This window comes from Barbus barbus (assembly GCF_936440315.1).
Source record: "Barbus barbus genome assembly, chromosome: 3".
NCBI lineage: Eukaryota > Metazoa > Chordata > Actinopteri > Cypriniformes > Cyprinidae > Barbus > Barbus barbus.
Genome location: NC_136731.1, coordinates 43,530,021 through 43,551,290, shown reverse-complemented (window position 1 = coordinate 43,551,290; position 21,270 = coordinate 43,530,021). Strand labels below are relative to the sequence as shown.

The window sequence follows — 21,270 nt, the reverse complement described above, 5'->3', positions numbered from 1 at the left end:
AGAACAGAACCATACCGCCAAACCAAACTTTATGCTGAGTATCTATCATTTTGACGATAGTGGTCCTGACAGAATTTATTTTTTTGTTTTGTTTGTTTGTTTTATCATGTGAGTCTTAAAACCTGCACTGGGACCCCACAAACCTCAGCTATGGCCCTGTACTCAAATACCTAACAATGCCCACCAAGACTGAAACTTGTAGCAATAGTATTTTTTTCCCTCTCTGTCTGATGGATGTCATTTAGTGGCAATTTTCTGTTCACTATATGTCTCTTCATGAAAGAAATGTGTAAAACAAAATACATGACAATGTGAATTTTCTGTTTACATGTAACATATTGCTACACAAATAAATGTACTGCATAAGTTCAAATGTGCATATTCTTTCTCTGTGTACTATAATATTGACTTCTCCCAGTAAACTTTTACCTACCGTTGAAATCAGACAGTGAACACACCCTTGTGGGGCCCAAATGGGTTGCACCTAAGGCCCGGTCAATTAGTGTGAAGTGACATTCATCCAAGTATGGTGACCCATACTCGGAATTCGTGCTCTGCATTTAACACCATGGATCATTTCATATAGTTACCAGCTAACATCAGCATTAAACACTTTCAAAATAATTTTAGCTCAAAACTCACTTTCAGACAGCAGCAATTGTTGGAAATAACTGTCTGATGTTCATATATAGCTCTGCGTAAATTTTATGATGATACAATTTTTCATAATATATCAGTTTTTGTTGTTGTTGTTTTTCTCTCACTGAAAATATAACAAAGTTTTGGGACTGGAGAGAGCACTAAAGCTACTAAGGTTGCATTTTTGATGGGAACAAAATAGAAATGATCATTCTTCAATGTGATGTTGACCTAAAAATACTGTCTGTGACTACAAATAGAAAGAAACATGCGCAACTAAATATGTGTGTTCTCTTTCCTCTGTAAAATAATAGTAAATACCATTTTGTTTCTATGTGACTTGCAATCCTGACACAAATTAATTCTTTATGATCAATGTATCACTTTATCTTTCTATTTAGAAATAGTACATTTCAACTATCAGTCTTTAGCATCACGACAAAACAACAGAGAGCGCGGTGAAACTGAACTTCTTCCTCTGATGTTTAATGGTGTTTTGCAAACAAACATGTGTTTTAGCACCCCCCGCTGGACTGGAGTGAAGCGGAGAGAGGAGGGAAATAATGTACATTAATAATACCTTTAAACTTAATTGGTTAAGAAATTGTCTAAAAAAAAAAAAGTTAATTCTATGTGGTATTTATCCCACAATGTATCTTTCACAAACTTGGAAGGTTACCTTTTCTTCTAAGATGTAATTTTCTTCCAGGAAAGTTACCGATTAAATTATCCAAATTTCACCAGCAAGTATTATTGAAAATTTGTTTCCATCACAACTTTTCGCCGCATAAAATGCTTTTGTGGAACAATTGTCTCATTACTTCTAGGAATAAATCCCTATTTTTGCACAGGTGGTTTGAAAGGAATATATATTTTGTTATAGATATGTTTTATGAGAGTGGAAACATTCTGTCTTATGAAGGCTTTAAATTCAAATTCAAATTTTATTTGTCACATACATATACATACGTAGTACGACATGTAATGAAATGTATTGTACGACTGTCCAACAAATTGTCCAACAAAATTAAGAAAAACCTCAAGTTTACAAAAATACAAATAGAAAAAGTACAGTAAACATATATACAGAAATAAACTAGCAATAAAATAAAATAACAAATAGATATGAGAATAAAAATAGATATGAGGAATAAAAAATAGAATATGATTCTATATAGATTCTATAAAAAGTAAAGTGTATGTCAGTGATAAAGTGTCCGTGTGCAGTGCAGTGCAGTAAAGTGTGTAAGTGAGTAAAAGGAATACTAAAGACAAAGACAAATGGTATGTAAGTCCCACTCATTTATCCTTACGTAACCTTTTACAAATTAGTGCAGATTGTACTTGAAAAATGTGCAAAGTGGAAGTGTGGGGTGATGTGCTTAGAGTGGAGAGTGGTTTAGACTCCGAATGGCCTGCGGGAAGAAGCTCCTCCTCATTCTCTCTGTGTTCGCCTTCATGGAGCGGAAGCGTCTCCCTGAACGCAGCAGAGAAAAGAGTCCATTGTTGGGATGGCTGAGGTCCTTCACTATCTTCCTGGCCCTGGTCAGGCACCGCTTGCTGTAGATCTCCTGCAGGTCAGGGAGCTCGGTGTGAATGGTACGTTCCGCTGAACGCACCACCCTCTGGAGGGCTCGTCTGTCCTGCATAGTGCAGTTCCCGAACCAGGAAGTGATGCTGCCCGTCAGGACGCTCTCGATGGTGCAGGTGTAAAAAGTCTTAAGCACCCGAGAGGGAAGTCTAAAGTCCTTTAAGCGTCTCAGATGGTACAGACGCTGCCTGGCCTTCTTCACCAGGGTGCTGGTATGACAGGACCAAGTCAAGTCCTGCGTGATGTGAACACCCAGGTATCTGAAGCTGTCCACTCTCTCCACTGGAGTCCCGCTGATCGTGATCGGCTGGTATGACCGCTCCTGCTTCGTACTGAAGTCCACTATCAGCTCCTTAGTTTTGCTGATGTTCAGGTGTAGACTATTCACCTGGCACCAACTCTCCAGGTTCTTAATCTCCTGTATGTAGGCCGTCTCGTCGTTGTCTGAGATCAGGCCCAACACAACAGTGTCATCAGCAAACTTGATGATGGTGGTGGAGTTGGAAGTGGCCACACAGTCATAAGTGTACAGTGAGTACAGCAGGGGGCTCAGAACACAACCTTGAGGGGCTCCGGTGCTTAGGGTGATGGAGGATGAGGTGTGTTTACCCATCCGTACGGCTTGCTGTCTGTCCTTCAGGAAGCTGGAGATCCATTGGCACATGGATTGGCAGGATGTGCTGAGACCAAGGACCTCCAACTTGGAGGTGAGTGTGGAGGGAATTATGGTGTTAAACGCTGAACTGTAGTCCACAAACAGCATTTTTACATAATTCCCTTTTCTGCAGTCCAGGTGACTTGTTGTGGTGTGGAGGAGGTGTGAGATGGCATCCTCCGTGGAGCGGTTATGTCTGTATGCAAACTGTAGTGGATCCAGTGTGTCTGGTAGTGATGCAATGATGAAGTCTCTGACCAGTCTCTCAAAGCACTTCATCACCACTGATGTGAGGGCTACAGGGCGATAGTCGTTTAGGCAGGTGGGCTGCGGTTTCTTGGGGACAGGAACAATGGTGGACTGCTTAAAGCATGAGGAGACTATGGACTGTTCCAGGGAGAGGTTGAAGATCTCGGTGTGAATAAGTACAAAAAAATGTTACAATGTTTACAATGTTTACAATTTTCCCATCCCATTTAATGAATTTCAACAAGTGGTTAAAGCTATTCCAAATGGGTTGATGCAACTAATAAATAATCACCTCTCTTTTGGAAGCAATGAAAGGATATTTCCAGCTTTAAAAGTTGATGGTATTGAAATATTTTCTTCGTCTTGTAATAATAAACATATTAGAAAAATTTTGCAATCAAAACATAAAATCTCCCCTAGAGGGAAATTATTTTGGAATGCAAAAATCTCTGATATTAATTGGAAAACGACCTGGTCAATTCCTTACAAGATTTGTATTTTGAATAAAGTTAAAAAGGTGCATTTCAAAATACTTCACAAAATGTACCCATGTAAAATAGCTCTGTTTAAATTCATGGACAACACTTGTAGTTTCTGTAACACGCATGAGGAAGACTTGTGTCATTTGTTTTATAATTGTGATTTGTCTCTTAGATTTTGGTCTGATAGTGCCTTTCTATTTTTGCAAAGAAATGTTAATTATATGCTATCTTTAAAAGACGTTATTTGTACTTATTCACACAAAAGTAAAATGATCATGTCGTTAACTTTTACATTTTGCAAGGTAAATATTATATTCATAAACAGAAATTTGAAAAATGCATACCAAAATGTAATCTATTTTTATCAGAAATGGATGATTTGAAAAAGTCTCTAATGCAAATTAATAGCAAAAAGAATGACATGTTGTTGGATTTCATGGAGAATGTTTTTTCTGGTATAGCTCCCCCGCTGCAATCTATGTCCTAAAGGAAAAGGAAGAAAAATTGCACTATTGTTTAGTTGTTTCTTATTTATTTATTTTTTAAATAATGTCTGTCTGTCATATTTTTATGTGGTTGTGTGTTTGTTTTATTTATTTTTCTCCTCTGAAACAATGTTCTACAGTTTAAGATTGCTATTATATTTTGTGTATCTGGATTTACATGTTAAATATTTTGTAGTGTTCAATTATTCTTCAATAAAAAATTAAAAAATAACCAGACTTGCGTCGTTCCGTCTGCGGGAGCTCACACTCCCGAGTCTAACTTCCAGAAATTGTTTACCCTGCCTTTAATGCTCTTTAATGAATAACTTCAGTAGCTTTTTAAAGGATTAATCTGCATTTAATTTATGCAATGTCTGCTTGAAAGAATGAAGAATATAAGTTGTTATAAAGAATGCATATATCATTAACCCTTTAACAGTCACACTAAGAAATACATTTGCAAAAAATGATTTATTGTTAAAATTGTGTTCCTGACACCACACTGAGCAACTTTTCAGGTTTTTTTTTTTTTTTTTTTCAGATGACCATTCACTAAGTGGATACAAAAGTCAACCAACCGGTTGACTTGCCCATTTAGGGTAATTCTCAGCATGAACTAAAAAGTATGATGCATTAATGTAAATTTTCATTTGTGCAACTGAAGTTTAAGGTTTATGTGTATAAAAATATTACAGACAATAGAATATGTTAACAATACCCATGATTATATATATATAAAAAAGCTGTTCTTATTATAACACAATCAACTGTAAAAAAGAAAAAAGAAAATCAACATTAAATGTAATAGAAATCTAATAATTTAAAGTAAATAAAATAATACATCAAAACAAAATAATGAAAATAAAAACAATAAACATAATAAAATAATTATTAAATTACATTACAAATAATAAAAATAATAAATAATAGATTAGTGGCAATGCAAGGTAAAAGGCATATAGTCTATATATATATATATAGATGTGTATATACTGTATATATATATTAATGAATCCCTGATAATCCCGGGTTGCTATGGTCACGTAGGTTTGTTTACACATTAAACTCGTGGCCACGAAAAAAATATGTTGTTCCCTCAACATAGCATCTCAAAGCCACGACATAAGGATGTTGTTACCTCGACAAAACAATCTCGTGGCCACGACATAATATCACGTTCCCACGAGTTAATATGTCATGGCCACGACAAAGTGAACCAAAGACGACCCCTCCTGGGCACCGTGGAGAATGACACTATTTCGACACACTATTTCCCCGTCAAAATACTGTAACGCTGATATAAAGCCACCCACCCTATCCTTCTTTCAGCGATTTTACTCATTAGTATCCCACCTTAAGCCATCTTTAAGCCTAAAAGTTAGTGATCCTTGTATTTAAGGGTAGGATCTTCAGAGAGGGATAACAACTAAAGAATGGAAAGAGTGTGTGAGTGAAGGTGGTTGTGAATGTGTGTAGATGTGTGTTAGTTACTGGATCATAGAATGACACCGTTCCTCTGTCATAGTCCAGATACACTCTCACATACTCAAGGTACTGTTCAACACGAAAGTTAAAAGGTCCAGACAGTCCTTCCTGATCATACTCCACACTCCAGACATCACTGTTAAAGCAATCACGTCCCTTCCTCTGGTTTGATGCTGTAGTTACTCCAAGTATCCAGACTAAACACCCTTTAACCTCCACATTCCAGCAGTGTGTTCCTGAGTTAAAACCCTCTGAACCCAGAACACAGGGATACCAGTCAAATCTCTCTGGATTATCAGGAACAGGCTGATTGTTCTTGTTGTTACTCAAACTGGTCAGATCATCAGACAAGGCGAGATCTCTATGAGCCGTGTTTGGATCCAGAATCACAGGAGCTAATGAGACACAGATGATCAACAGATGATTTTATTCGGATGTTCATACAAACCCGATTCCAAAAAAGTTGGGACACTGTACAAATTGTGAATAAAAACAGAATGCAATGATGTGGAAGTTTCAAATTTCAATATTTTATTCAGAATACAACATAGATGACATATCAAATGTTTAAACTGAGAAAATTTATCCTTTTAAGGGAAAAATAAGTTTATTTTAAATTTCATGGCATCAACACATCTCAAAAAAGTTGGGACAAGGCCATGTTTACCACTGTGTGGCATCCCCTCTTCTTTTTATAACAGTCTGCAAACGTCTGGGGACTGAGGAGACAAGTTGCTCAAGTTTAGGAATAGGAATGTTGTCCCATTCTTGTCTAATACAGGCTTCTAGTTGTTCAACTGTCTTAGGTCTTCTTTGTCGCATCTTCCTCTTTATGATGCGCCAAATGTTTTCTATGTGTGAAAGATCTGGACTGCAGGCTGGCCATTTCAGTACCCGGATCCTCCTACGCAGCCATGATGTTGTAATTGATGCAGTATGTGGTCTGGCATTGTCATGTTGGAAAATGCAAGGTCTTCCCTGAAAGAGACAACGTCTGGATGGGAGCATATGTTGTTCTAGAACTTGGATATACCTTTCAGCATTGATGGTGCCTTTCCAGATGTGTAAGCTGCCAATGCCACACGCACTCAGAGATGCAGGCTTCTGAACTGAGCGCTGATAACAACTTGGGTTGTCCTTGTCCTCTTTAGTCCGGATGACATGGCGTCCCAATTTTCCAAAAAGAACTTTAAATTTTGATTCGTCTGACCACAGAACAGTTTTCCACTTTGCCACAGTTCATTTTAAATAAGCCTTGGCCAGAGAAAACGCCTGTGCTTCTGGATCATGTTTAGATATGGCTTTTTTGACCTATAGAGTTTTAGCCGGCAACGGCTAATGGCACGGTGGATTGTGTTCACCGACAATGTTTTCTGGAAGTATTCCTGAGCCCATGTTGTGATTTCCATTACAGTAGCATTCCTGTATGTGATGCAGTGCCGTCTAAGGGCCCGAAGATCACGGGCATCCAGTATGGTTTTCCGGCCTTGACCCTTACGCACAGAGATTGTTCCAGATTCTCTGAATCTTTGGATGATATTATGCACTGTAGATGATGATAACTTCAAACTCTTTACAATTTTTCTCTGAGAAACTCCTTTCTGATATTGCTCCACTATTTTTCGCCGCAGCATTGGGGGAATTGGTGATCCTCTTGCCATCTTGATTTCTGAGGGACACTGCCACTCTGAGAGGCTCTTTTTATACCCAATCATGTTGCCAATTGACCTAATAAGTTGCAAATTGGTCCTCCAGCTATTGCTTATATGTACATTTAACTTTTCCGGCCTCTTATTGCTACCTGTCCCAATTTTTTTGGAATGTGTAGCTCTCATGAAATCCAAAATGAGCCAATATTTGGCATGACATTTCAAAATGTCTCACTTTCAACATTTGATATGTTATCTATATTCTATTGTGAATAAAATATAAGTTTATGAGATTTGTAAATTATTGCATTCCTTTTTTATTCGTAATTTGTACAGTGTCCCAACTTTTTTGGAATCGGGTTTGTATAACAAGAGTGAAATTTACACAGATGATTATGAATTATGACACTCATCCTGTTGATCAAACACATCAGACATTTGCTTTACATTTGTTTATCTGTATTTGTGCTCAGATCTTCTGCATCAGACTCACTGTTCTGGACGATGTCCTGCATCTTCTTCCAGACTCTGAAGGGGAGGTTGCCCAAGTAACGTGGCACATGAATCAAAGCTCCAGAAGGCATCTGTGGATCCGGCTGTGATGAGATCTGGACTCTGGAAGAACATTCAGGATCAGAACTGCAGTGGATTTGGACCAGAAGCAGAGAGACCAGAGACACCAGCAGATCACTCACCTTTCCATTGAGACTGGAAACTCCTGCAGAACAAGCACACCATTGATCATCAACAACTCAATCAATCATCAATCAATCAATGATCTGAAATCAGACCTTCAGAAAGCAGACGTCACTGGCTTTCATCATCTCCTCTGTGTCTTTGATTGTGTTTGAAAGAGCTGAGATGTGTCTGTTGATCTCCTCCAGCTTCTCCTTCATCATCTGCTTCTTCTGCTCCTCTTCCTCTCTCAGTGCAGTGATTGTAGCTCCTTCTTCATTTTTGAGAAACTGATGAAGCTTCTCAAATTGCTGTTTAATCTGATGCTCTGTGTGCTCAGCTTGAGACTGAAATCAAACCACATTCATTTTAATCATCTCACTTGTCTTATTCTGGAGCCACAAATAACTACATTTCATCAGCTTTACTTTACTGAGTAATTTTAAATGCTGATAAGTGATATAATTTGAAAACACATCTAGTGAACTTAAGAAACATCAATAGACTGAGTATTTTTATCTGACAGGACTTTAAAACATGGCAAGCATGTATGAATGAAAATACATATTTTTTATAGTAAAAATAAATATTTGTGGTGGTGCTTGAGGTTTAAAAACTTGCTATAAGTTACAAAAATGTAAACTATTTACACCAGTTTAATAATGTAAACTTACAATAGTCAAAGACTATTTCTCTTTTTGAATGTGGACTAGCCATCTGTCAAGAGTGTTTCCTTGCCTTGGAATGAAATTCTGGGCTCGACTAGCGGAACAAGTGGTATGGAGAATGAATGAATTGACTCTTTTGCTCCCATCTTCCATCAGGTAATATATGTCAATTCGACCTAATTTGGCTGATAGGCTATTGGGCTAAAGGTGGAAGAGAGTCTCAGTACCTGCTGGGTTACATGACCTTTGGGTTATGAGTCCGACTCTCTAACCATAAGGCCACAACTGTGTCAAAATAGGATAATCAAAATTAATTAAGACTAGATAATTAAGTGACGTTTGGCCAAGTATGGTAACCCATACTTGGAATTTGTGCTCATACTCTGCATTTATCCCATCCAATGTGCACACACACAGCAGTGAACACACACACACACCTGGAGCAGTGGGCAGCCATTTTTTGCTGCGGCACCCAGGGAGCAGTTGAAGGTGCGGTGCCTTGCTCAAGGGCACCTCAGTCGTGGTATTGAGGGTGGAGAGAGCGCTGGTTATTGCTGGTTATGGGTTTTGCTAGCTAATGAGATTGCCACATATTTCTGTCCACTTATGAAGCAGCTAGATAACAGATGTTTTACACAAACGTGTGTGAGTGTTTGTGTATTCCAGTCAATAAGAGGACATGCATTTATGTCAGACAACCCAGTTCAGCTGTTCCAATCAAATTTGCAAAATACAGGTCCTTCTCAAAAAATTAGCATATTGTGATAAAGTTCATTATTTTCTGTAATGTACTGATAAACATTAGACTTTCATATATTTTAGATTCATTACAACACAACTGAAGTAGTTCAAGCCTTTTATTGTTTTAATATTGATGATTTTGGCATACAGCTCATGCAAACCCAAAATTCCTATCTCAAAAAATTAGCATATCATGAAAAGGTTCCCTAAACGAGCTATTAACCTAATCATCTGAATCAACTAATTAACTCTAAACACCTGCAAAAGATTCCTGAGGCTTTTAAAAACTCCCAGCCTGGTTCATTACTCAAAACCGCAATCATGGGTAAGACTGCCGACCTGACTCCACTGCCGACCTGACTCCATCAATGACTCCAGCCACCCGTCCCACAGACTGCTCTCTCTGCTGCCCTCAGGAAGACGTCTCCGCAGCATCCGATCCCGCACTAGCCGACTGAGGGATAGCTTTTTTCCTCAGGCTATAAGGCTAATGAACAGTCAAAACTAATACACCCTACAGCACACTCCCACTTTACAATATACCACGCACTGCACTTTAATTCCATACAGTTCAAAACTGGACTACCAGTACACTACTGCACTAATACAACAATCTTTTTGCCAACACTGGATACCATCCAATGCACATCCATGACATTTGCACATCCGGTTTATATATAATCTGCTGCATCTTCGCATATTACTGTGTGTATATAACGTAGAATGTGTACTACATACTGTGTATAATGTGTATCGGTAACTGTATGTCTGTCTAATAGTACACTGTGTGTACTGAGTATATGTATGTGTATATTACACATTGTCATCTGTATAAGTCTGTACGTATGTATGGTAATGTCTATATGTAAATTGTTTTTGCAGTGTCTGGAGCACGCTCTCAAGAATTTCACTCACGAAGGCACATGTGCTGTGGTGATGTGACAATAAAAAGTGATTTGAGTGATTTGATTTGACTGCTGTCCAGAAGGCCATCATTGACACCCTCAAGCAAGAGGGTAAGACACAGAAAGACATTTCTGAACGAATAGGCTGTTCCCAGAGTGCTGTATCAAGGCACCTCAGTGGGAAGTCTGTGGGAAGGAAAAAGTGTGGCAGAAAACGCAGCACAACGAGAAGAGGTGACCGGACCCTGAGGAAGATTGTGGAGAAGGACCGATTCCAGACCTTGGGGGACCTGCGGGAGCAGTGGACTGAGTCTGGAGTAGAAACATCCAGAGCCACCGTGTACAGGCATGTGCAGGAAATGGGCTACAGGTGCCGCATTCCCCAGGTCAAGCCACTTTTGAACCAGAAACAGCGGCAGAAGCGCCTGACCTGGGCTACAGAGAAGCAGCACTGGACTGTTGCTCAGTGGTCCAAAGTACTTTTTTCGGATGAAAGCAAATTTTGCATGTCATTCGGAAATCAAGGTGCCAGAGTCTGGAGGAAGACTGGGGAGAGGGAAATGCCAAAATGCCTGAAGTCCAGTGTCAAGTACCCACAGTCAGTGATGCTGGTGTTGGTCCACTGTGTTTTATCAAGGGCAGGGTCAATGCAGCTAGCTATCAGGAGATTTTGGAGCACTTCATGCTTCCATCTGCTGAAAAGCTTTATGGAGATGAAGATTTCATTTTTCAGCACGACCTGGCACCTGCTCACAGTGCCAAAACCACTGGTAAATGGTTTACTGACCATGGTATTACTGTGCTCAATTGGCCTGCCAACTCTCCTGACCTGAACCCCATAGAGAATCTGTGGGATATTGTGAAGAGAAAGTTGAGAGACGCAAGACCCAACACTCTGGATGAGCTTAAGGCCGCTATCGAAGCATCCTGGGCCTCCATAACACCTCAGCAGTGCCACAGGCTGATTGCCTCCATGCCACGCCGCATTGAAGCAGTCATTTCTGCAAAAGGATTCCCGGCCAAGTATTGAGTGCATAACTGAACATAATTATTTGAAGGTTGACTTTTTTTGTATTAAAAACACTTTTCTTTTATTGTTCGGATGAAATATGCTAATTTTTTGAGATATGAATTTTGGGTTTTCATGAGCTGTATGCCAAAATCATCAATATTAAAACAATAAAAGGCTTGAACTACTTCAGTTGTGTTGTAATGCATCTAAAATATATGAAAGTCTAATGTTTATCAGTACATTACAGAAAATAATGAACTTTATAACAATATGCAAATTTTTTGAAAAGGACCTGTATATATATATATAAGTGCTGTGCAGGTAAATCCTCGCTCGCCTCCCGCGCCGGAGACCGCGGTTCGAATCCCGCTCGGAGCGAGGACCGCGACATATAGTACGGACATCTGTAAATATTATTATTTTCTCAGGGGGGGTTCATTCATTTTCTCGAAGTGACAACATACAGAAGTCTAATATAAAAAGGTAATTCAGATTCACAATGACTGAAGGTATAGCAGTAGACTATTATTAACTATAAATGTTCTGTAAAAACAACAACAGCTTTTCAGTCTGTCACTATGATGAAACATGAAATATCAGCCATACAGTAGTAGTTCTTCACAGGTTTTTTTACTCGATTGCGCTGTTTTTCCATTGTTTTTTCTGTGTAAACATCGCGTTTGACTGTTGCTCGCGTCTCTTGCAGCGAAATTAACCTCTAAACAGCCGAGAAGAAAAGTATCTTGTCTTTAAGTATGGTAAAGTTTACGCGGAGCGATGGAAAAAGGGGGAAGGGGGAAAGGGACGTTCTCTGCATTTAACCCATCCAGGTACACCTGGAGCAGCGGGCAGCCATCAATGCGGCGCCCGGGGAGCAGTTGAGGGGTTCGGTGCCTTGCTCAAGGGTCTCACCTCAGTCGTGGTTGCCGGACCTGAGACTCGAACCCACGACCCTCGGGTTACAAGTCCAACTCTCTATCCATTAGGCCACGACTGCCCCCTGTCAGTATATGTCGTTAAATCAGTAGTTATTAGGACACTTGCCCCCACAGATTTGAATGCAGCTTCCAAAAGACAAAAAAATAGCCAAATAATATTTTCTATATTTGATACAATCACACCGGAGTGATTAAATCGTTCAGCGCTTCATATGATCAGCTACTAGATTCAATTCTGTGTTCGCTGGCTGGAGCAGAGCCAGAGACAGACGCGTGTTTACAGCGCTACATTACAACCAATCACACACAATATAATACTAAAACCAAAATGAAACCGAGCTAAAAACACTGAATACAATCCTTTGATGAGGATTACACCACCGACGTTTTTAAGGAGCGCGCAAAATACAGGAGCGCAAGGAAACAACTCCAAGAGCGAAAAATCAAGTCTCGCATTCTCTACCCCGCAAAACTCATGCTGTTTCTGCAGGATGGAAAGACTAAGAATTTTGAAAACCCACGAAAAGCAGCTGAGGGTCTAAAGGACTTTGGCGTAACGATGGAAGTCCAAGAAAAGAGCCGGATTGGGACTCAGCTTTGCGGGCTGTAGGATGGCAGTCCACCCGCAGTAAGAGCAAACATGCTCCTGCTGGGGAAATAACAGCCAGCGTTGAATCTCTTCGACTTTCCTTGGACAGTTACGAAAATGAAAAGACACACGACGAATAAGGTATGTGGAGATTACATTGTGGCAAGCACTAATTTGTATAATTGAGTGCAATGCCAGTGTGTGAACATATCCCTACACAAGCTGAAAATTCAGAAGGATGTGTCTATGATCATGATGAACTGGACTCGGAGTCAAATTTTTTTCCAAACATAAATGATACATGTAAATATTATACAGACGCAGAATTGAAACGGCTGGTTCATTTTCTCTTATTCATTTGAATTGTAGAAGCCTTTATTCAAATTTTAGTAAAATACATGATTATTTGAACACTTTACAAAATAAATGTACTGTTATAGCTTTGTCTGAGACTTGGTTAACGGATGAGAAAGGTGTGGAATTTCATTTTGAGGGTTATGAATTGTTTTATGTTAATCGGATTTATAAGAGGGGGGGGGGGGGGGGGGGGGGGGTTGCTCTATATGTTAGTAGTGATCTGAAATGTAAAACAATTGAGTGTATGACTACTGCAATAGAAGATTTAATGTTTAACTGTTGAGATTGAAATGAAGAAACAGAGGAATATTGTTGTCACATGCATATATAGAACTCCAGGGTCTAGCATTATAGTATTTAATAACAAGCTGGAGCAATTATAGTTGGGATGAATGAAAATAAAGTGTCTGTAATTTGCGGGGACTTCAATATAAATCTCTTGAATGTGTCTAATCATACTAGTAGTTTAGATTTTCTAGATTTAATGTACAGTAGAGGCCTTTATCCTACCATTACTAGGCCTAGCCGAATAAACTCCAGTTGTGCCACATTAATTGATAACATTTTTGTAAATATATTTGAACAAACGGTCAAAAGTGGTCTTTTGGTAAATGATACAACGGATCATTTACCAATATTTGTAACTCATTTTTGTGAAATAAAAGCAAATAAAGAAAAGTTTAGTAAAGTTACTAGGTTAAGAACTGAGGAAACACTAAATAGATTTAGGGATGATCTTATGAAAGAACACTGGGATAATGTTTATAATACGAATAATGTAAATAAGGCTTATTAATTATTTTTTTAAAAGTATTTATGGTTATAAAAAAAAATTGTCCAATAAAAATATTGAATGATAAAGTAAGAAATAATAATAAACCCTGGTTAACGAAGGGTGTATTGAAATCATGTAAAAAGAGGAATAAGACTTTGTAAAATATCGGACAGTAAATGCAGAAAAAATATATAAAGCCTATAAAAATAAGTTGACTACTATAATGAGACGTGCAAAGAAAGATTATTATACAAATGTGTTGATGGAAAATAAAAGTAATATCAAAAGAATGTGGAAAGTCTTAAGGGAGGTTATGGGCAGTAAAATTAATTATAGTCAGCCATTATACTTAATGAATGAACAGAATGTCGAGATAAGTGGTGAAAAAAATGGCTGATGAATTTAATTTTATTCATCATTAATTCATTTTTTGTTAATGATGGTCCAAATCTTGCCAAAACTATACCATTACATAATGAAAATAAAAGCTGGACAGGTGAAAGCAGAGTTATGCAATCCCTTTTTTTTGATGAAGTTAGTGAGAGTGAAATTATTTCTACTGTCTCTAAATTAAAAAGTAAACATTCATGTGATAGTGATGGCTTAGATATGTATATTGTCAAAGAAACTATATGTTGTATTATTAGACCATTAAAATATATAATCAACTTGTCTTTTTATACAGGTTCCTTTCCAGATAAAATGAAGGTGGCCAAAATTATTCCCCTTTTTAAATCTGGCGATAGGCATAGTCTTACAAATTATAGGCCTATATCTTTGCTTTCTCAATTTTCTAAAATTCTGGAGAAGCTTTTTGTTGAAAAACATTCTTTGATACATGATAATCAGTTTGGGTTTCGAAGCACCCGCTCAACAGCTATGGCTTTGATGAAAATCACAGAGGACATTATTACAGAATTGGAGCATAAAAATTACACAGTTGGAGTTTTTATTGACCTTAAAAAGGCTTTCGACACTCTTGATCATGGTATATTGATATCTAAATTACAGACATATGGAATTAGAGGTGTAGTATTAAACTGGATTATTAGTTACTTAGAAAATAGACAACAATATGTAGAGTATATAGGCCATGAATCTAAGTTGGAAACAATGCAGTGTGGAGTCCCTCAAGGCTCTGTGCTGGGGCCTAAATTATTTACTTTATATATTAATGATCTCTGTGATGAATCAAAGATTTTACGTTTTGTTCTTTTTGCGGATGATTATATCATTTTTTTTGTATCGGGGAAGAATTTCTAAATATTAATGAAAACTATTGAACAAGAATTGGTTGTACTTCAGAAATGGTTTAATAAAAATAAACTATCGTTAAACTTAAGTAAAACAAATCAAAAACGCCCTGATAATGTTCGTTTGACTTTAAATGGAATAACTATTGAGAGAGTGTCAGAATTTAGGTTTTTAGGAGTACTCATTGATGAACAATTTAAATGGAAGTCACACATAGCTTATGTAAGAAATTAAATTTGTAAAAACATTGCCGTTTTGAGTAAAGTAAAGTTTATGTTAAATTATAAGGCAATGAGAATCCTATATTGTTCCTTTATTTTGCCATATTTGATGTATTGTTTGGAGGTATGGGGTAAGTCATATTTCACTAATTTAATGCCCTTATTTATTTTGCAAAAAAGGGCCATAAGAATAATTAACGGAGTTGCTCCAAGAGAACATACTACAGGACTGTTTCTGAGGTCAGGTCTACTCAAATTGAAGGATTTGGTTTCTTTACAAACTTTATTAGTTGTTCATAAAGCAAAACATTGCCTGTTACCGGATGGATTGCAAACCCTTTTTACTGAGAATAGTGAGACAAGCAGAAGAAATAAGGATTTTAAACAAGCTTTTGCTGGAAATACCCTCAAACAGATGTGTGTCTCAGTTTCTGGTGTGAAAAGATGGAATTTATTAGAAAATTATCTAAAATGTTGTTCAAATATTCTTCCATTTAAATATAAGTATAAACAGAAGATACTTCATTTGTACAAAGATGATGGTCTCGTCGTTGTTTTCGTTGCCAGAGTTGTTATTATTGTATCATTGTTGTTTTTGTTTGTTTAATGTTGTGTAAGCAGAATTAATAATAATAAAAAATTAATAAATAAAAAAAGGGAAAATTGTTAAAATTGAAAGTAGATTACATCTGGTCTGGGCTATTTATTTTTTTGGTGTTGTTACTTTATTTTTATTCTTCATGTTGGTGAGGCCATCTAATTTGTAACTTTCTTAATATAAGAATGGGGTAGGAGTTTATAAGATTTTTTTTTCTTCATCCTACTCCTGTTCTTTTTGTCATGGAATGTATTTTTGTTGTGTTGTTGGATTGTTGTGGCATTTCGTGTTGCATTACCATGAAAAGAGAGTAAATAAATGAAATTAAATATCTCTGGGAATCACTGAGGGCCTTTAAAATGAAGACACCGAAAGAAAAGTTTGTCAAGAACCAGAATCTAAAAGGATATTAAGATTTATTTAATACTTCTTGAGTTACAGGCATTCAAACTCGAGGCAAAAAGACATAAGGAATTCATATTGCCATTTTTGAACTCTCTCCGTTGCCATATAGCTAATGAAACAAAGATTGTTAAAGTCAACAGCTTTTATTCATTAGGACCAACCAATCTCTTAAATAAATAATAAAATAATGATGCTGCCAGTTTTATAAATTCATTTTCACACCTAACTCTAATTTGGCTGTGAATCTCGGCCCAAAATTGTCATTCATTTATACATCTGTGACATTTAATATTTTGCCTTTCATCACAATATAACTTTATCTTTCTCCAGAAAAATAAATTAATTAATGAACAAAATCAAAAGTTTGAGCCAGGGACCCCTGAAAGACCCAACTGATAAACCCCTGCCTAGTTGGAGATGACCATATACTGACTTTAGAATAATTTCAGTTCTAAATTTCCACAACTGAACATCAGATTCACCGAAATGGGACCCCCTTTAAATACTGTGTGTCAAATAATAAGATAATGTGTCTAGTGTTTCACTTCATAGACAGAATCTCCCGAGTTTCGCGCCGATCTGGAGCAGTATGTGGCTCATGTATTTTGAACGGTGCTAACCTACGCACTTTCACCGCTTTATCGGCTCGGAATATATGTTCATTTGACTAGAAACACAAGAGACTGGAAATACAACGCATTGTTCCAGTATGAGAGACTTCAGCGTTCAGAAAAATGTGTAGCCTATGATTCAGTTTCATTTCATTTACCAAAAGGGCTACTCTATAAAACAGGAAACATGGCGCTGAGTGAAGATATAGCCTACAATCCACTGCATGAAACAATCTTGACATCGTGTGACAGCCATGAAGTAGCTCTTTGTGTTTTTCTGTGGCTGAATCTTGAAAGCTCTTCAAAATAAAATCTAAATTTATTCGGATTTTTTGAACAGGGTTCCTACCCATTTTCTATTTCAAATTCCATAATTTTCCAGACTCAAATTTCCAAACATCTTGGCAGATTTTCAGACCATATTTAACATAAATGGTTCATAGAGCATCATTTTCAGCCTTATATTTGGTATATATATATATAGGCCAGCAGGTATGTGCTGTGCAGGTAAAACCTCACTCCCCGATCTGAAGCGGCGGGCCGTGGACTTTAGCCTCCTGGTTAGTGCGCTCGCCTCCCGCGCCGGAGACCAAGGTTCGAGTCCCGCTCGGAGCGAGGACCGCGACATATAGTACAGTCATCTGTAAATATTATTATTTTCTCAGGGGTAAAAAGGTAATTCAGATTCACAATGACTGAAGGTATAGCAGTAGACTATTATTAACTATAAATGTTTTCAGTCTGTCACTATGATGAAACATGAAATATCAGCCATACAGTAGTAGTTCTTCACAGGTTTTTTTACTCGATTGCGCTGTTTTTCCATTGTTTTTTCTGTGTAAACATCGCGTTTGACTGTTGCTCGCGTCTCTTGCAGCGATCAAATTAACCTCTAAACAGCCGAGAAGAAAAGTAGGATTTTTTTTTTATTTCTTGTCTTTACTTTACAAGTATGGTAATGTTTACGCGAGCGATGGAAAAAGGGGAAGGGGGAAAGGGACGTTCTCTGCATTTAACCCATCCAGGTACACCTGGAGCAGCGGGCAGCCATCAATGCGGCGCCCGGGGAGCAGTTGAGGGGTTCGGTGCCTTGCTCAAGGGTCTCACCTCAGTCGTGGTTGCCGGACCTGAGACTCGAACCCACGACCTTCGGGTTACAAGTCCAACTCTCTATCCATTAGGCCACGACTGCCCCCTGTCAGTACGAGTCATTAAATCAGTATTTGAAAGTGAGGGACACGTGCCCCCACAGATTTTTGAGCCAAGTGGATTTTGAATGCAGCTTCCAAAAGACAAAAAAATAGCCAAATAATATTTTCTATAACAATCACACCGGGGTGATTAAATCGTTCAGCGCTTCATATGATCAGCTACTCCGCTTCCCATTCATTATCAATGGTAGTGCTAAACCACTACGGATGCAATATACTTTCGGCCGCTAGCGCGCTCGTGGCGCTCTTCCGTGTTTCGGCACCGCGGGAAGTTTGAATTCGCAGAAGAAGAAAACAGCGGCGGTCTGCTCTCGGCACATCTATCGAAGGTAAGATACTTTATATATTTATTTGTTCGTTTCTAATCTTTACCCTGTCGGGTTTTGTTTACTATAGTTTACCGTAGCTTGATTTGTTTGCATGGCAAATTATGAATGAACATTTCTGTAATTGTATTGTTTGTCATCATTAACACGTCATTATGAATGGGTTTAACCATTATTTTAATTTTTGTAATGAAATGTTCAAATATGTTTTCTAACCATGGTTTTTATTATAGTAACCATAATTTAGCAATGGTATATTAGTAGTAGAATCACGACAATAAATGTACGATTGTTGTTACTGTATTGAGCATTATATTTGCAGTACAGCCATGAAATTGTAAATAAATAAAAATCAGCCTGCGAAGAACAGCAGGATTACCAGAGTTTTACTATAGTAAATTCCTGGTTGTTTGTATAGTGTGTGTGTTTTTGTAATATTCGTATTGTGTTGTAATGTAATGTAAATGTAAATGAAGTCTTGACAAATGTAATAAAATTAAATGAGTTTAATCTTAAAACATTAACAACTATCTGTCAAATGAGTTATCAAAACTTAAATTAAGGTTTATTTTTTGCCAAATGGCAGATATTATTTCTTGTTTTAATCGCAAAATCACTTCAAACAAGACTTTGTATTTCATGTCATTTTGTATCTCCAGTAAACGTATCTTTATTTAAGAATCTTTAGGCATTTGCTCTGGAAAACAAGACAAAAATACCGATGAAGAAAATCACTTTTGTTTTGCAGCATGATCTGATGCTGCAATAAAACATTTTTCCATATTATAGTGTCTGGAAACTCATTGGGTTTCTCTCCAGACATTTACATTCTACAGAACATATGTTTTTTTCCTCATTTGTTCCTCAAATTTGATTTACTTGGTCTTAAAAAGGTCTTAACTTTACCTTCATAAAACCTGCAGAAACTCTGTTTTCTTACACATTAAACTAAATATTCAACTTGTTGCAGACACCACTGGTACACTGCCTGTGCCCTCGCCGTTTCCATATCATGGTTCCCATGTGGAGCCAGAATTTTCAGAATGCAGAAATTAATTATTTTTTCCCCCTCTGTATAGGAACTACATATATGCCACCTCTGCCTACGCTGGCCTCACCTGCAGCCCGTACTGGACCTGTGAAGACGTGTTTGTACTGGACCACAAGCGTGGAGACAGCTTGCTTAATAAACACCGTGAGAAGAAGGACATCCTCAGGAGTATGCAGCAATGATCCACAATTCCTCTACTGATCCAAACAGCATGCTCCATTCAACCACAAAACTGCACATTTCACAGTATGTCAAGCACCTGGCCAAACTGCTGAACACCAGTTCTTCATTAAACAACTCCAGAGAAATGTCTTTAAAGCGGGTAGTAACACAACTGTATTATGGAGCTGCAGCAGCAACTTGAGCAGGAGAAGAAGAAACAAACAAAGACTTGTCTTGCTTGTGGACAGCCAAAGATGGTTCCTCTATCCACTTCTTTCTTAATCAGCAAGGCCCTGTCAGGTACTTCTACTGTTCCACAAAGGTTTTTAATGCTTACAGTGATGAAGGACCCTGGAATGCCATTCCAAGACGTTATGGAAATGTAGTTCTTTGAGATTGAACTTGAGGACACAAAGAAACGGGTGGAGGAGAAAGGACAGCAAAAGGCCTGAGACTGGACACGTTGGTCGGTGGTGCAGATTTTGGAAAATGGAACTGAAGCAGGGTCCAAACAGTCCTCACATACACACAGGCTTTCCTATGGTGTAGCAAAAAAATGTGTTTATTCCCCTCCATTTACCCAACCTCAGGGCATTCAGAAAGAGATGACCGGGAGAGAGTTTAAAGAGTCTGTATTTTACCAGATGGAAAGACAGAGATGGCTGGCAGAAAAAATATATATTTCTTAATATTTTGGCCCTTAGAAATATTTAACTCATGTATATACGGCATAGTTTCATTTGTTTATTTTTCAGTGTGAGACTGAAATATGATTATACTGTCAGAAATTTATTTTTCTTTCTACTTCATTATTTTGGATCAATGTTTTCTAATCTTGTTAGTAAATATCAAAATGTACTATTTTCTAAAAAGTGCTTAAAGCATTTAATAAACAACTGAAATTTACAAATTGCTTGTGTTCTACTTCATAGGACTTATATTTTACAGTTTTTATGGTTTTAATATTTATATATTGTAGAAACTTAATATATTTAACTTGTGGCAAAATTTGGTAATTCTGTATGTTGTCTGAGGGTTGGCATCCTCTGAGGTCCGAAGTGCGTCTTACATTATTCCATTATTCAATTGTCTATAACCATATATGTTATACTACTATTATTTTACTGTTTATTTTAATATTAATAATTTATTCATAATACTTTGCTTTGTAATCCAAAAAGGCAAGACACAAATTTAAAACACTGTAATATATTGTTACATTTTATAATTTTGTTTTATAAAAAGCACAAAGCTGTGTGAAATAATGGTTTAGACCATTAATAGTAAATAAAAAAATAAATGCATGAAAAAATCTGATTGGCTGTGACATCATTTCCGCTCTTTGGCAAGCTGTTGAAATGCTTCAATCTGATTGGCTGTCAGTGTATTACAACTATCCACGGCTGGCCCCCGCGGGACCACGACATATAGTACGGTCATCTGTAAATATTATTATTTCTCGGGGGGGGGGAGGGGTTTCATTGATTTTCTCGAAGTGACAACATACAGAGTCTAATATAAAAAGATAATTCAGAT

The 21,270-nt window shown here is 37.5% G+C and overlaps 2 protein-coding genes across 2 annotated transcripts in view; both read right to left on the bottom strand.

Annotated features, from left to right (window-relative positions):
- Positions 1 to 5,472: 5,472 nt before the first annotated feature.
- Positions 5,473 to 9,685, bottom strand: LOC306859062 (E3 ubiquitin-protein ligase TRIM35-like; the record flags this gene model as incomplete). The annotated part of the gene is made up of 5 exons (XM_079399869.1): positions 5,473 to 5,981; positions 7,729 to 7,850; positions 7,931 to 7,953; positions 8,027 to 8,257; positions 9,659 to 9,685. The coding sequence occupies 5 exons, from the start codon at positions 9,683 to 9,685 to the stop codon at positions 5,473 to 5,475; spliced, it is 912 nt and encodes a 303-aa protein (XP_079255995.1).
- The window catches only part of ccdc134 (coiled-coil domain containing 134), a 22,221-nt gene continuing 9,081 nt past the window's right edge, over positions 8,131 to 21,270 (bottom strand). Inside the window, exon 8 of the transcript XR_013782588.1 lies at positions 8,131 to 8,257. The gene's annotated coding sequence lies outside the window, so the exon portion shown is untranslated. The remainder of the gene's footprint in view (positions 8,258 to 21,270) is intronic.